Raw genomic sequence first — 15,310 nt, 5'->3', positions numbered from 1 at the left:
GGCTCCTTAGTATTCTTGGCACTGTCCCAGGAGTCCATCCCAGAGAATGTATTCCCATGGATATATGTATTTCTACGATGGGCAGTCTGATCTCACTTGTTCTCAAACCAGATTATGAGAACCAGCTTAATCTTCGCTTCCCTCTTGCCAGATTTCTATTAGTTTCTTTGGCTTTATTCCCATGGAAATGATTTTTCCCCATTTATTCCATTGTTCGTGGCTTGGGCATGGTTTCTCCTCTGGCCCTCTTTAACTCCACAACCATCTCAATCCGTGGCCTTCTCCTTAGCAAGGGCAAAGAGAATGGAGAAGGGAAAAAGAAGGGCAGCAATTGTTGGTTTGGGCATGATCTCTAAGATAAGTAGATATCACAAGAAAAAAAAAGAAATGGCAGTAGTTCAGAGATTTAATACAACAAAAAGTAATGAGTACCTACTCTGTTGAAGGTGCAGTGAATTCAAAGAGAAAGAGGAGGTGACATTAAGGTGGGTCTTGAAGGATAAGTGGGATTCTAACAGAGATGGAGGGGGACAGGGTGTTCCAGGCACAAGGAATAACATGAGTAAAAGAGAATTAAGTATAAGGACATGTTCAGGGAAGAGAAGTTGACTTGGGCTAGAAGAGAGGGTACAAGAGAGTAGTGGGGGACAAGGTCGGAAATGGAGGTGGAGGTCCTGTTTTGAAGGTCTTGAATGCCTAGGTAAGGAATTTGTACCTCCTTTTATTTTTTAGCAGTGGGGACTTCCCAAAGGCTTTTGAGTAAGACAATGACATAATCAGGGCCGTGTTTATGAGATCAACGTATCAGCAATATGTGGGACAGACTGAAACTAAGGCCAGGGACGCTGGTTAAGAGGATGCTGCAATATTCAAGGCAGTTGGTAATGCAAGTCTGGGCCAAGCTGAGAGGATAATCGAGAGAAACATGTTTCAAGAAGGGATCTGTCACTGTCAAACATGCAGAGAGTGCAAGAAATATGAGGACTAGTAAAAGGCAGTTGGATATGGTCATTAGAAGCCACGGGTGACCTCTGAAAAAGGAGTTTCAGTAGAGTGTTGGAAGCAAATGCCAAAATGCAGAGTTAGGGAGTACGTCAGCAGTGACGATGTGGAGGCTACCAGTCTGGACTCCTCTTCAAAAATTTGGCTGAGTGTGAATAAGATAGAGCTACGGTCTGATGAAAGGGTCCAGCTTAGGTTAGAGAGTGGGCATTGGTAATGGGCTCGATCAGTTTATGACTTCCACTAGCACAGTGGTCCCGATTCCTAGATCAATGGAAAACCCATGTATCACCATCGACTAGATTGGCATATTAGGTAAATGTAATGTAGATTGATGAAGTCGGAGCAGACACAGTATTAGAAAGTCATGTTTCAAACTGTATTGCGTTTCCATTCAAACTTAGGATTCCATGGGGAAAATGTTTTCTAACAAGTACATGCAACCTGTTGCAACGCTTGTCATGAAACAAACTTCCTATAAATAATTCATAGTACAGAACAGGACTAAGATCCGTGTGTTCCTCATTTATGGCCCAGAATGGAGACTCACAGTTTCTGTGAAGCCACTGAAAATAAAAATTAGGGCTGAAAGCATAATTTGGGGTCTGGTTAGACTATGGACCTTGGGTTACTGTCACAAAATTGTGGCAAATGGTTATTTTGCTCTGGCCTCCTAGCAATTTGTAGAACACCAGCACATTTTAACAACACAGAACTAGAACTGACAAGATGACTCTAATTTCAACCTTACTTCATTAATATGAAAATGCTTTGAAAAAATAAATCTCTGGCTAATGAAAACACCATCTGTTGATGGCTTTTTGCCACTGTTTTCTTACATTACGAGACATAATTTGAGGAAAACCCTGAACATTTATTTACTCACTTCCTATTCATTTACAAGGAATTAAAGCCTCCTCTCAAACTGAAATTGATTCTCAATAATGAACATATGCAAAGGGAAGCAGAGAATTGATACAATTATGCAGTCTATTTCCTCACCCTTCCTTATCATGCCTAGCACTGACAAATCACTTAGAACTAGAAATTCTGGGCCACTTTAGGCTTGAGTCATTTCATTGATTTAGCCAAGTAATTATCTTGCCTATCCTCTGGTGGGGCAGACCAAGAGAGTACACATATGTATGTGTTTGTGTGGGCATGCATGTGCCTCTGTGTGTGCGTGTGTGTGCGTGCGTGCGTGTGTGTGTGTGTGTGTGAGATTATATAGTCTCTATATGTAAAACTAAACATGACTCTTCGTGGTTGTGTTGTGTTTGGCTTTTAAAAATTGGTTTGTTTTGCTCTTCTCTTGTGTCGTCCAGTTAATCACTGGGCCAGGCTCCCTGTGTCCAGGCCTAGTTTAGTGTGGCTTTCTAGAACAGTTGAACCATGACAAAAGAGAGCGCCAAAGTGGCAGGGGATGTTGGAATGGAGATATCTGCTGGGAGGAAATGGGGACGGGAGGTTGGCAGGGGAGCAGGATGAAGTTCCCATTTCCTGCTGCAGGAGGTTACCTCTGGGTCCTTCTGTGCTTCCCCTGTGTGAGAGTTAGAGAAGCCATTTGCACTATGAAACTAAGATCCTCTTCACCTCCGGATGACTCCATCATTACAGCTTTCACAAAACTGTACACGCATCTCAATGGCACAACGTGAGGGGAATATTTGGCTGATTTGCATAATTGAGGTTTTAAAAGGCCCAAGTTAGCTAAACTGGCGGTCAACACGGATTCCATTTTTATCCAGTTTCCACTTCATTTGTCTCATATACACTTGACCTCTTTGTGTTCTGTTATACCCTTCACAAAGAGGAAAATGTTTCCCGATTCTGAGAAACCAGGCTCAGGCTATTCTTCCAGACAGCATCCCATAAAAAGAAATGGGATAATTGCTGGGATTTTTTTTTTCATTTCTTTAGACACAGGTTGTTTCAGATTAACTTTCCCATTGGCTCCCTCAAGAAACCAAGAGGCAAAACACTGCCTCTTCATGAAAGCCAGAGATTCCCCTGGTGGCACGCACTCTCGACCATGATCGCCACCTGTCATGCTCTGTGAAGGCATACGTGCTCACACATACATGAGCACACTTACACACACCTACCTGCCACAGCAAGTCTCAAAGCTTAAAAAGGGGGTGAAGCTTTCTGTCTGTTCTATTTAAACATATAGTATTGCCACCAAATGCCTGTAGAGTCTTTGGCTTTCTAAAAGGTACCAGGGGAACATTATTTAAGTCTACACAAGATCCCAACTGTTTTGATGTGGGAATTGAACTTTGGGAGAGGCAGGGGGAGGAGGGAAGGGAATAAAGGCCAATGTACCCCAAACTGGAGCCTTCCCCAATCCGCAAAAGACAACGTCATCTTTAAAAATGATCTGATGGGGCGCCTGGGTGGCTCAGTAGGTTGGGCGTCCGACTTCGGCTCCGGTCATGATCTCGCGGTTTGTGAGTTCAAGCCCTGCGTCGGGCTCTGTGCTGACAGCTCAGAGCCTGGAGCCTGCTTCAGATTCTGTGTCTCCCTCTCCCTCTCCCTCTCCCTCTGCCGTCCTCTGCTCACGCTCTGACTCTCTCTGTCTTTCACTAATAAATAAACGTTAAAAAAAAAATAAAAGAATCCTGCTGTGATTTAAAAAAAAAGATGATCTGAGCCAATGACCCCATTACTATTTATCGACATGCTCTTTTTCTGACATCCTGTCTGCTCACTGATGTTCCCAGATATTCCAAAAGCCAGTAGCCAAAAATCTTAGCACATTTTTGGGGTCACATTCTGCTTTCTTTTTTTAACTGCTTGTCTTAAAATACTCACTTTGCTTTCGCTTCAGTCTGTCACTTTATGTATCAATTACATATGGCCTTTCAACAGCAGAACACACCATCTGGTCCACCAACTGAAGCCCACACCCTTATGCTGGAGTGTCTTCCATCCCCAAACATGTATTTGCTGTTATACAGGCATGGGGCTATGTCCCAGAATAGGATCCAGGTGATATACTGGATGTACAAGGTCTACTCTACTTGAGGTTTGTTAGAGAATGACGAGACTGGTCCTCAAGCCAGGTGAACCAGGTAGCCATCCCTCTTTTTTCCAGAATGTTCTGAAGTCATTCATTAAAGACCCGTGCCTCCCATAGGGCCCTTATCAGGAATGTTACATGGACCATCCTGCATTTTGTTTCTTCCCCCTCTTTTCAGGTGCACAGCATGGTTAAATCTCTAGCATTAAAGCATATATTGTTATTTGGTCCTTCTAAAAGAAAACACTAAATCCAGTGTTTACTTTGGTAACAGAATAGTGAGCCAAAGCCAACTCTGCTTTCCTGGAATCCTCAATATTGTATTCTACTTGAACTGTTCCTCTTCAGTTCCTGCCTGTCATATACATCATCCTCTTTCTCCTTCACCTGCTCTTCTTTCATGTCTACCTTCTAGACCTTGAGTGTGCTGCAAGGCTCAGTCCTGGGCCTTCACTCAGCTCACTACTGCATGCCTCTACCTCCATGCTAAAAGCATTCAATCTAATGTCTCTAGCCCTGATCGTTCCGCCACCACAAAGGCCTGAATTTCAACTCCTTCTACAACACTTGCCCTTTTGGTTCTGAGAGTATCCCGTGCTTTCTCTCCTCCAGATATTTGAGCAAATTATTTTCTCTCTGCTGGAGCAGAGGCTCCTTACTCCATCCCTGTCCCCCAACTGGGCATCCAAAAACCTACCCAAAGTCTCTTTTGATGTCCCTCCTGTGCTCTCTCTCAATCCCTTGTTCTTCCACTGTCCCAGAACTCACCACACTGTCTTATAACTGTGTCCTTAACTATCTGTCTCCCCACAGTAAGCTGAAAGCTCCACCAGGGCTGGGACTGTGCTTTCTTTATCACTATAACCCCAACATCCCTTCTGGTACTTGGCATGTAATAGGTGTTCTCGAAATGTTGGATGAGTGAATGCATGTTGGATGACCCACGATCTTATCAAACTCAAATCTGAAGCCAAATCATCCCACCCAAACTGCCAGCCCCTCCCTAATTTCCCCATTTCTATCCCCGACCCACTGTTCTTCAAGACATCTCCTACTCCAAAATCATTTTTTACTTCTTTCTCTCCATCGTCTGTAACCACACAGTCATTGGCCAAGTCCCGTCAATTCGTTCTTCAGTCTCTCTCCATTCTGACCCTCTTTTCTGACAAACTCATTCCTGGTTCCCTGTTTTGAGCTCAGTGACTTCCTTTCCCTGATTCTTCCTCTTTGCTTCAGAGCATCCCGTGCAAACCTCTGTCATGGCACTTATCAGGCTGCCTTGGAATTTCTGATGTACTTCTCTGTCTCTCTTACTAAGTTCAAAGCTCCCCAAGGCAGGGACTGTGCCTCATTTCCTGTGTCCCCAGCTCTGACCACAATGACTTGAATGGTGTAAGTGTTCAGTAAACAAAATGAGTGTTCATGGATTGTTTGTTAAATGAATGAATGAATCCCTGGCCTCGATCACTGGTGCTACAGTTTAAGTTATTATCTGGTCTGTCTTCAGGGGAGATAAAGAACAAGACATTACCTCATTATATCAACCTTCAAGAACTTGTATGTCAGTATCACATTTTCCCCTTTCAAATTCACTTCTTTGGGTTTAATAATTATTTCCTCACCTATTTTATATTTCTGTAATATGTTCCTTTGCCCAATAAGAATAGACAGGATTTTCATCTGCCCAGGAATTGGTCTCTGAGTCAACATTTTGTAAATTGTGCTCAGACTAATGATTGTTGTTAGCTCCTTGCAGATGTTGGGTAGGAAAAGACTTGGGACAAAAGAAACAACAAAAACAGAGAGATAACAGCACAGATAATAGGAGTATCCACTTGCTAAGCTTGCTCTCAAACCTATAGAAAAACAACAGAAAACATCTTCCAACACAGAAATGTTCTATGAGAACAGAGCCAGGTAATCAATATAACTACTGGAGGGAAAAGAACAGGAATTCAGATGAGTGTGTTAGCACACAGTTTGAGTAGAGATGGAATAAATGCATTTTTATCCCCCTGCCACACAAAAAACACACAGAGAGAGATTTGTATATAGTATAGTAATGGGGAGCAAGTCTTGGACAATTAAGAGACCACAGAGAAGCCAGATCTATAAGCAAGAATGATTTTATGATTGTCAGTTGAAGGCTAGTTTAGCTAGTTTAGAAACCCATGACAGATATTACCCTTACCCCCATACATACATGTCCACCACCATATCTTAAGAGAGTGCAAATCTGGACTCAAATGCTTTGCTCATACTATATTTCACTACAGTGGCTCAGTACCTAAGTGAGTGAAATTGAGGAAAAACTTTTTCCCTCACCTATGGTAACCCAATCAGGCCTCACTGAAGATTTTTATAATCATGAGGACTTATGATATGGCTTATTTATCAGGGAGATCCTTAGTCTCAGGATAGGTTCTACTGAGGCCATACCCCTTCTTAGGGGGAACATACTCATGACCTTACACTTATGGCTCCCTCATACCCAACTTATCCACAGATATGCCCACAGAAGATTAACACAGACGCTCTCTCCGCCTCACACACAGTGACAACACATTTATAGATATACATAGAAATACAAACACAGTCATTCTCAGCCACTCAACCATGCAAAATACATACATTCCTGTATGGTGACACGTACATATGTATGCAAATACACCCTCTCTCAACCCAGGCTTTCATAAAGATATTTCTTTCTCTTATATGAATCAGCATGCTGGTTCTGAAACTGTCAAATGTCCATTGGTAGATAAGTTGAGAGGGCATCTGTCTTGGCAGACAGAAGTGGGTGTCAAGTGGGTGAGCAGAAAAATGACTGGGAGAAGGCAGTGGCTGAGTGAGAATGGGTGGGTGGATGACAGAGCAATGGAGTAGGAAGAAGAGCAAGTAATCAACTATGATAAGATTCTAGAATATCATATTTTCCAACTTTTTAACTCTCATTGTGGCTTTCCTTTGAACACTCTCCAAGTCTCATATCTCCCTTCTCTTTGTCTAGCAATCTTTAGTTCTCTCTGTCTCAGCCTCTCTTTTCGTGTGTGTGTGCGTTTGTGTGTGTGTGTGTGTTTTACTTTCCCATAACAAAAAGCTTACTCTAGTGCCAGGTCATATTTTATAACAAGATCCCTGATATGTAAATGTAACTGCATTTAAGAATTATTTGTAGTAATGAATTTGTGGAAATGTAATGAGAAAAAGAAAATGTGCTTGTTTATTCCTTTCAGGAAATTCCTCTATTCCCCCCTGGTTTTCATCAGCTATATTTTTGTCAGGCTGTGGGCATGGAAATGTGAAGACATCACTCTCAAAGAGAATTAGAATAATCACATCTGATTTATACAGATGTCACCATAGGGTTAGGCAGTTGGAAAATCCAGCAATTCAAATGAATAGGAACTTAAAATTAAGGACATGCCATACTTTTACTAACACTCTGGCTTTGAACATTATCAGTAGTGCACAGGAGATTCTTTTCAGACTTCGAAAGTAGTCATAATGGCAAGACAGATTTCCATCTTACAAGATGAGATCTAAAGCAAGCTAGAGACGCTGGTATACTTCCTGTGGATCCATTTTAAAGATTTAATTCATTTGGATTTCTTGAGCATATACTTACTATGTGTGCAAGACAGCAAGAATACTGAAGAAATAAAAGACATTATGTCTGGCCTCAAAGAATGTATGGTACCGTTGGGGTGTGTTGGAGTGGCCTTGTAGGGGTTCAGTTGAGAACTACAGAGTAGGTAGGATTCCTCAGCAGGTCAAGAGAAGAGCATGAGTCAAAGTTAAGAGTTAGAAAAGAGAATGAGTGGTATGTCTAACAGACTGTTAGGAGGCTAGTCTGGGCAGATAAAGGTAGCATGTCTGAAAGTGGTAGCGGGGAAAGATAGATAGGCAGCACAGGAACCGAGTGGTACAAGACTTTGAATAAGCAGTTGAGATCTGTCATCAATACAGAGCCACTAAAACCTGACCTCTTTTTAGAAAGTCAACACTTACTAATGCAATAACATTGATCTTTTCTAAGGGGAGAAACTCGTGACAATGAAAACTCTAATACGTGAAGCATTTTTATAGTAAATGAAAAGAAGTAATGGAGAAAATAATTACTCTGATAGGCCTTACTATTGTAATAACTGCCACAAACAAAATTATTCTTTGAAATTGAAGAATTTAATTGAACCACTAGTAAGTAGCCTTCTGAAGGACACATAGTTAGAATGGACAACTAAATATGGATAATAAACCAGACTAAGTATCCCAAACCCTCTAATTCATTTTGAGTACATGTTAAGAAGACAGGCTGGCCTCTGGTTATTCTGACCTTTCATCTTATAACATAACAGTTTGTTTATTCTTTATCAAACAAATAAATACTAGAGACCACTAATCCAACTCGGGGAGGTTAGTACAAAAAAGGGTGGTTATAAAGGCCAAAAATGAAGCTCCAGAACCAAAAAGTACAAATAAAGAGCAATTATGGGTGCCTGGGTGGCTCAGTCAGTTAAGCATCTGACTTTGGCTCAGGTCACGATCTGGCAGTTCTTGAGCTCAAGCCCTGCGTCAGGCTCTGTGCTGACATCTCAGAGCCTGGAGCCTGCTTCGGAATCTGTGTCTCCCTCTCTCTCTGCCCATCCCCCACTTGTGCTCTGTCTTTCTCTGTCTCTCAAAAATGAATAAACATTAAAGAAAAAACCAAATAAATAGCAATTCACTTACTGGCCAGAACATAAAACCCCTAGATATATATACTATCATCCTTTCCACTTCGCCTGTAGGACTCTCGTGCTCCCCTCAGGGTCAGCAGAGTATGCCCAAGCATACTTCCTTTCTCCTTGGGGAAGAATCCAGCAGATTAAGGGGATAATCCTAAATGCTTTTCTAACTTAAAATGAACCTAACAAAGTGAGTATATGTGACACTAAAAGTCAGGCTTCCTCTCTGCTTAATGTGGAGAACTAATAGCCTTTTATACTTGGACACCAAACTAGAGTGATCCCCACACATCCAACACACACACACACACACACACACACACACACACACGTGTGCGTGCACACACACACGCACACACGCACATACCACCTCTCCCTCCCCAAAGTCCAAGATGTTCCAGAGAACATAACAAACCACACAGTTGGGAATGATTCATATGTTTCCACTCTCGGTCCAAACATGAGCAAAAGAAGTTTCCACTTAATTTATAATCAGAATTTTCTGCACATTTCCTAAAAAAATTAAAGGGGAACAATTCAAAATCTGGCCATTCTTTCTCCAAAACTTTCTGATTAGTTACAGACTAAAGTATCTTTTTGGTAAAATACTTTTGTGCTCCATCCCAGCCTGGAGACTAAGTGCCGTAGCTGCATGGTGCCAAGTATCTAATCAGTCAGCCAATGTTTTCATGTTTTCGGATGTTTTCAAAAAGCTGGGGTTCTGCAGATACAGGCTTATTCTCTCCAGTATTTTGTTATCTCAACCATACATATGGATACAGATTTTTCTGTTTGGAGTATTTCTCAAGGCCAATGCCTTATTATAGTTCCAACACCTGCAAATATTTGGCAGAGACTGTTCCATCCATATCCTCCACTCTTCCTGCAACCCCACCCCCATCTCTTACCATTATGAGGCTGTAAGTTTATACAGTATGTCCTTCCCCCTCCCCCAGTGCTGTTAATCATTATCTGTGACCCATGAAGTGTGCAATTGCCAGAGCATAAAGGTAAGTTTCAAATCACATTTCATGGGCAAAACTTAGGTCCAAAACAAAGGCAGCATGCCACAGTAGAAAGGATACTTAGGTCAGAGTTTAGAAGCTGAGTTCCAGTTCCAATTCTGTGACTTTGACCAAATCACTTAGTCTATCAAAGTCTTAGTTTACACCACATTAAAGTGGAAGGCTTCAGCTAGACCAAGAGCAAGGCCTAGCATCTTAGGATTCTAAGAACTGAAGTCAATGAGATTATTCCTCTCTGCAGCTTTGGAATGAGAATATCATTCTCATTGAGTGAAATCAACAAACACTGAGCTTTGTGCAAATTTGTAAATATTAGATATAAATAAAAATCAAAAAAGGCACAAACCATTGTCAAAGTGACTACTCTCGATATTACCTGCAACAAATTACAGAAGGGAAAAGATATCCTGTTCTGAGTATTGCTACTTTCACCAACTTCATAAAATTTGTACCAATTTTTTTAAGTTTATTTATTTATTTTGAGAAAGAGAAAGAGAGAGAGAGGGTGGGGCAGAGAGAGAATCACAAGCGGGCTCTGTGCTGACAGCAGGGCTCGAACTCATGAACCAGAGACCATGACCTGAGGTGAAATCAAGAGTCGGACTCTTAACCAACTGAGGCACTCAGGCACCCCCCTTCATAAACTTTTTATGAAGTTTTTATGAAGTCAAGTTACCCTGACTTTTTCAGAGCATCACAAGAGGAAAATCTCTGCTTCCTTCTTGCCCTCCTTCCATCCTATCTGGGTCTTCCTTCCAAACTGGCTTATATATCCAGTCTCTATTTTGGGGTAGTAATTTTATCAGTCATTTAAACATTTTGCTTTTCTGGAATTTCTGCTAAATAGCTCCCTTCTTAAGAGAAGTTAAACCACACAGCAGGCAGGTAATGGGAATAAGACAATTGGCTGGGGTTGGGGGGGTGATGCACCTGGGTTGCTCAGTTGGTTAAGTGTCCGACTTCAGCTCAGGTAATGACCTCGTGGTTCATGAGTTTGAGTCCTGTGTGGGGCTCTGTGCTGACAGTTCAGAGCCTGGAGCCTGCTTCAGATTCTGTATCTACCTCTTTCTCTGCCCCTCCCCACTTGCTCTCTCTCAAAAATAAATAAACATTAAAAATTTAAAAAAAAAGACAATTGGCCAGAGCTGACATTTGTTAACAACAATGTGAAGTAGTAAGGTTTTACAAAATAGGCACTGAGACCTGCACATAAATATCATGTGGCACAACCGCTTCGTTAAACTCTGTCCACTGAATGCAAATGAAAGACTAGGAACTTCCAAGGCGGGGAATGCAACCAAGTGGTTCAGTCTGCAACCCACAAAAATGAACATTGGCACAAAATCTGGTACTGGATTAAATATTTATTGCCTTCGGCTTAAATTTTTAGGTCTGATACTTGATTATCCTTCCTGATTTCGTGGTAAACTGAGGTTCCTTTTTGTCCGTTTGTGTGTTTTGTTTTGGATTTTTTTAAGGCAGGCTTAGAATTAGCCCCCTGTTAAGGGCTTGATGGCAATTTGTTGCAAGCGGCCAATGCCAAACATTTGTTGCTTTACTGTACTGAGCATGCAAACACATACACAGCTGTCATCCACAAAAATCTCTCACCTCCATATAAATACACTCAGACACCTCCACCCACACCTCCACAGACACACACCCAACCTTCCCGCTGCTAGACCCGTACACATGCATATCAGCACATATGCTAATTACAGCACACCTACATAGGTACTCACATACTTAAAAGAAGAGGTGGAAAGATCATGATATGTAGTGTGCAATATGTCACTGACAGAGGAGAGAGGGCATTGTGTCTCTGGACAGACTACTGGTGTGGCAGGCCAGGGGCTAACCCTTCCAGAACTGGCCAGAGGTGAATAAATGCAAGGAGGTTTATGCAACCGACGAAACAGGTTCCAGCGAGAGCTTGCAAGTGAGCAGAGGCTATTCCTCACAAGAACAACTTGAAGTGAATTTACTTGTCATATAGGAAAAGTGGACCTAGCTTTATTAGGGAGCTTGCTAACTGTACAACTGTGTGTAAAGAGACCAAGTTGGGTAAGGGATATGTCCCAGATCCCTTACCTTGAGTTTCTCAAATCGGTCATCCAGGGACGCGACCTGATGGTCTCGGTGACGTCCCACCAGTTTGCATAAGGCACAGATCAATTGGTCATCAGATACACAATACATGTTCACTTTCTCATTTTCATGGTCCAGGCAGGTGATCCCTCGAAGATGTGTGTCTGGCACTGGTTCCACCAGGCGGTGGCTGGTGAAAGGTTTCTTGTTGGGGTGTGTGGCCCGCAGGCAACGGTCACAGTAGGAGACCTCACAGGTGATGCATGTTTTCACTGCATCCCTTGGTGGGTCCTGCTCACAGAATTGGCAAGCAATTCGCTCACTAGACATGGCAGTGCTGGGCCTGTAAGTCCTCTCCCGGCGGCTCTCACTTGGGGAATTGGGCCCACTGACGGAAGCCTTCTGAAAGCGATCGATAATGTTCTGCAGAGTCACATTCCTCTTGAGGCCGTCCAGGCCCCGGTGGTTCAGCGAGATAACATACCTGCACGTTGGACACTGAAAAGCGGTAATGGGTTCAATGGATTCACCAGAGCCGCAGCTCGAGACCAAGATTCGATGGGCACAGCTGAAGCAGAGGCTATGAGCACAAGGGAGAAGAAGGGGGTCTTCAAACAACTCTAGGCAGATTGGACAGGTCAATTCAGACTCCAGTGTTTCCATCTTTAGTGAAAATAATCCTGCTGAGGCATTAAGAACCGCAGAGGCTGGGCTTTCACCTGCAAGGAATACAATGCAAGAGTCACTAAGTATTTCCAAAGGAAAAGTGGTTGCAGCATAATTATACACTAACCAATGGAGGCTTTACATGCTAGATTCCTCAGTGATGCTGGAGCAATAGCAATGCAATCTGGGCGTTAATCAAAAAGCCTTTCTCCCCTTTACACCTTGTGGTTGACAAATGCTTGAGTTTATTTTCCTGCACTAATAAGAGAACCAAGTGGCCACCTCGGAGTCCTGGTTTACTGGTCGACATTACTATTCCAGCTCATAATACTGGCCCATGCCAGTCACATATTATCCACTGAAATCTCTTGTCGTGGACTATGATGAGCCTGTGCAAAATTCTCAGTCTCCATTCTCCAATATTGGTCTGTATTTTACTTCAAGGTAAAATATAGGGGCTGCACCTATTTCACCTCTAGTGGAAGGAAAATCAGGTCATATTTCAAGCTAACTCTCTGGCTTTTGAAGTGACTCCATTCTGAGAGCCTGTGTGAAAAACAAGAGTGAGCTGCAGAAGAATGTACTTCTCGGTGCAGAATAATAAGTTCTTCAGAGTGTGAACTTTAATTACTTCCTGTTACCATTCATGGAAATTCCTGTTCTATCCCATTTCTAGTAAACTGAGTTACTAGAAACAAATGATGCTAGTATCCACTTCCTTCCCTCACCTCCAGAAAACCCTTCATCTCATCAAGCTCCATGAGAAATGATTTCAACCGTTCAATTTACTCAGCAATAGTTGCTGATCAATACTGACAACATAATCACCTTGTGGTTTCAGCTGGATTTTATTATAAGACACCCACTGAATTAGCACAAACCTACTATGGAACTCACCTCCCCATGTGTCTTAAAATGTAACAAGATGCAAATCAACATCCAGATATAAATTAGCAAGGTGAGGAGCCAGAAATTTTCAGACCTGGTAGTCTTCATTCTGGTACATGTTTTGGAGAGTAAAAGAAGTCATCCAATTAACATGAAACTAATCTCTTGGCCAACCTATCTCTTCTGCCACAGATATTTCTGAGCTGAACATACAGATACTGCCACGGGTCTTCTGTTAAATAAAACCAACACAGAGAAATGTTCTAACCTAGCCTTAACTAAGGACAAAACTATCTGACAAAAAATGTTAATCCTATTTATAGAAAAAGAAAAACATCATTTGCTTTTGAATAACTTTTGTTCATCATCTTACTAGCACTGGAGACCCTCACCAGGGCTTGAAAATTTTGATTCTGCCACTGATATTTGTTCAGATTTTGTCAATCAGTGACCTCTGCCTAGCCTTCTCACAGGATACTTAAATGCTGAGTACAATTATACCTTGTGAATAAGTACAGTAGATGCATCCCTAAAAGCTGTTTCTAAATCAAACCTTTTAAGTGCATGAAGATAACTAGCTATTTAAGGGAAATCTAAAGGAAACTGGGCTGTAGAAGTAGAGAGTCTTTTTGTAAAATAGCCATTCTCAGTTGGTCTGGAAAGTTCAGATGTTTGGATAACCACTTTCTTAAAATGTGAGACATGTGATATTCTTATTTTATAATTCACAGGTGCTTCAAAATTGTTGGCTGGCAATATGTAGCTTATATTATCTATTAGCTTTCACCTATATAGATGAAAAAGTAAACCAATTACAATGTGCATATATCACAGAACCTTAAAATTGGAAGAGACTTTAGTTAGAGATGATGGATTCCAACTTTTGTTCCAGGCAGGAATACTGCCTTTGATAGCCCCACTGATCAAATTCAACATGTCCATAAGTGAATTTTTTATTCTCCCCCAACCCCCCCCCCAAAAAAACCCCAAAACACCTGCTCTTCTTCCAATTTTCCCTATGGGATGAATATCACTATCCAAGCCTGGAAACCTAGGGGTCTTTTCATTTACATGGTTATCATGTAAATGATAATGACATGGTTATCACCACAACCATTGGTGGCTTCCAGAACATTCTGTTTTATTTCATTTACATATCTGTCTCCAGCTAACTCTCTCTGCTCCTTGAGGGCATCGACTATTTCATATTTTTATTCATAGCATGGTGTCTCATACATGCTAGGTATTCAATAATTGTTAAATGAAAGATCCCTTAAAGTACAAGTTGGAAGAAAGGACCTAGCATTTATTGAGCACCTCTTGTATTCTGAGTACTGTTAAGCACTTTACACACATTATTTCATTAAATTCTATCAAGAAGCCTGTGAGAAGGGGCATTTAGGTGGCTCCGTTGGTTAAGCGTCTGACTCTGGATTTCGGCTCAGGTCATGATCTCATGGTTTGTGAGATCGAGCCCCACATCTGGCTCCCCACTGAATGCAGTGCATGCTTGGGGTTCTCTCTCTCTCCCTCCCTCCCTTTGCTCCTCCCCTGCTCGCTCGCTCTCTCTCTCTCAAAATAAATAAATAAAACTTTTAAAAAAAGAGAGAGAGAGAGAATCCTGTAAGGAAGGTACTACCATGCCCCTATTATAGTTAGGAAATTGGGGCTCAGCATTGTTAAGTAAATCAACCAGGAATTATACATACCCACAGCATTGGGTCAGTCTAATGCCAGCGCCTGTGCTCTTTCCCCTACACCTTTATTTCAATCATCCCACCTCCTTCACTGAAGTTTACCTTGACTATTTACAAGAGTGTTTCTAAACAGCATGTTTCCACTTCTATTTTTGTCTCTCTGTGTCCCCCCCCCAGTTTCTCTGATTCTTCCTC

The 15,310-nt window shown here is 41.9% G+C and overlaps 1 protein-coding gene across 1 annotated transcript in view; it reads right to left on the bottom strand.

Moving 5' to 3' along the window:
- Window positions 1-12,583, bottom strand: part of MID2 (midline 2) — an 80,461-nt gene extending 67,878 nt beyond the window's left edge. Inside the window, exon 1 of the mRNA XM_047082111.1 lies at window positions 11,868-12,583. Coding sequence (XP_046938067.1) covers window positions 11,868-12,527 — 660 coding nt within the window. The 5' untranslated portion in view covers window positions 12,528-12,583. The remainder of the gene's footprint in view (window positions 1-11,867) is intronic.
- Window positions 12,584-15,310: the final 2,727 nt, after the last annotated feature.

Source organism: Lynx rufus, unplaced genomic scaffold (assembly GCF_022079265.1).
Source record: "Lynx rufus isolate CCGP_SWC_20201006 ecotype Redwood Valley unplaced genomic scaffold, mLynRuf1.p SCAF_19, whole genome shotgun sequence".
Lineage (NCBI taxonomy): Eukaryota > Metazoa > Chordata > Mammalia > Carnivora > Felidae > Lynx > Lynx rufus.
This window is presented reverse-complemented; position numbering and strand designations above follow the sequence as displayed.